The sequence below is a fragment of the Orycteropus afer genome, unplaced genomic scaffold, assembly GCF_000298275.1.
Source record: "Orycteropus afer afer isolate SDZICR_OR568_19922 unplaced genomic scaffold, OryAfe1.0 scaffold00689, whole genome shotgun sequence".
In the NCBI taxonomy this organism is placed as follows: Eukaryota; Metazoa; Chordata; class Mammalia; order Tubulidentata; family Orycteropodidae; genus Orycteropus; species Orycteropus afer.
In genome coordinates this window covers 518,982-520,195 of record NW_006922276.1, presented here as the reverse complement: position 1 = coordinate 520,195, position 1,214 = coordinate 518,982, and the positions used below count along the sequence as shown (strand labels likewise).

At 49.8% G+C, this 1,214-nt stretch overlaps 1 protein-coding gene across 1 annotated transcript in view; it reads right to left on the bottom strand.

The window, feature by feature from the left end:
* Positions 1-1,214, bottom strand: part of VSTM1 (V-set and transmembrane domain containing 1) — a 7,572-nt gene that overhangs the window by 3,849 nt on the left and 2,509 nt on the right. Inside the window, exon 2 of the mRNA XM_042783124.1 lies at positions 295-338. Coding sequence (XP_042639058.1) covers positions 295-338 — 44 coding nt within the window. The remainder of the gene's footprint in view (positions 1-294; positions 339-1,214) is intronic.

The following is a 1,214-nucleotide window of genomic DNA, read 5'->3' as shown; positions in this document are numbered from 1 at the left end:
GCAGTCAGTTTCTGTGAAGATTGACAGCGTCAGAAACCCCACGGGGTAGTTCTACACTGTCCTCTAGGGGCGCTGTGAGTTGGAATCGATGGCACGGGGTTTAGTGTCAGCTTTGGGTTGCGTCTTTCTAAGAAATACTCTTACAAGCGGAACTGATCCTTGGGATGACTGCTGGTTAGTGTTCATTTGACTCTTCATCTTGATGACCACAGAGACCCTTCTAAGAAACCAGGGGTGAGGGGGGGAAGGTCACCGGACTTGAAATGCAGAAAGCAGTTGAGTTAAAGGGGGAGAGAACTCACCATCCTTTTTCTCATCGTCATAGGCCAGACACAGCGCTGTAAGAGAAACGTCAGTGAGAGGCGAATCGTATGCTTGTCAACAAGGCAGAGAAAGCACGACCAGTTTGCTGCAGAAACGCCATCTTTTTCAGGGTTATTTCCGCAGACTTACCTTTCACTCTGTTCCTCGTTGGTGATGTGGGTTGTGTTGTTACATGCCGTGGGGTCAGTCGGCCCCAACTCATAGCGACCCCTCCTTGGGTTTCCGAGGCTGGTAGATTGCCCAACCTTCCTTCCGAGGAGTGGCTGGTGGGTTTGAACCGCCAGCCTTCTGGTTAGCAGCAGGTGCCTTAGGCACTACACCACCAGAGCTCCTGCTGATGTGGGAGTTGTAGGTTATACAGACAATCCCAGCCATCTTTCCTGATTTACTGTGCTGCTTTCACGGTTAGATTTTCTTTCCCCGTCCAGAAATTGCTCAACGTTTACCTATATTTCCTTCTCGTATTTGCCGTAGTTGTGGTTTCTGCTCTTAGTACTTAAGTAATGCCAAGTTTGTTTAACTGCGCAGGGTGTGCAGTGGGCTTTCTTTGACATTCAGAGAGAGAATTAGCTGTCCCGGACCAGGCATTGCAAAGAATTTCAGACTGAGGTTCCTGGATGTGTGGCTGTCCCTGCCTCCTGGAGAGCCCTGGGTGCTGCAATGGTTAGCGTGCTCAGCTGCTCACAGGAAGGTGGGAGGTTTTTTGTTCACCCAGAGGGACCTCAGAAGAAAGGCCTGGCAACTGTTTCTGAAAACGTCAGCCTTGGAAACCCTGTGCAGACAGTTTGACTCACACACAGGAAGGCTCCATGATGTGGGGTCCTCTTGGGGCAACTTTCATTGTTTGTTTTTGTTTTTAAGGAAACTCCAGTAGCATAGTGCCTAAGGCA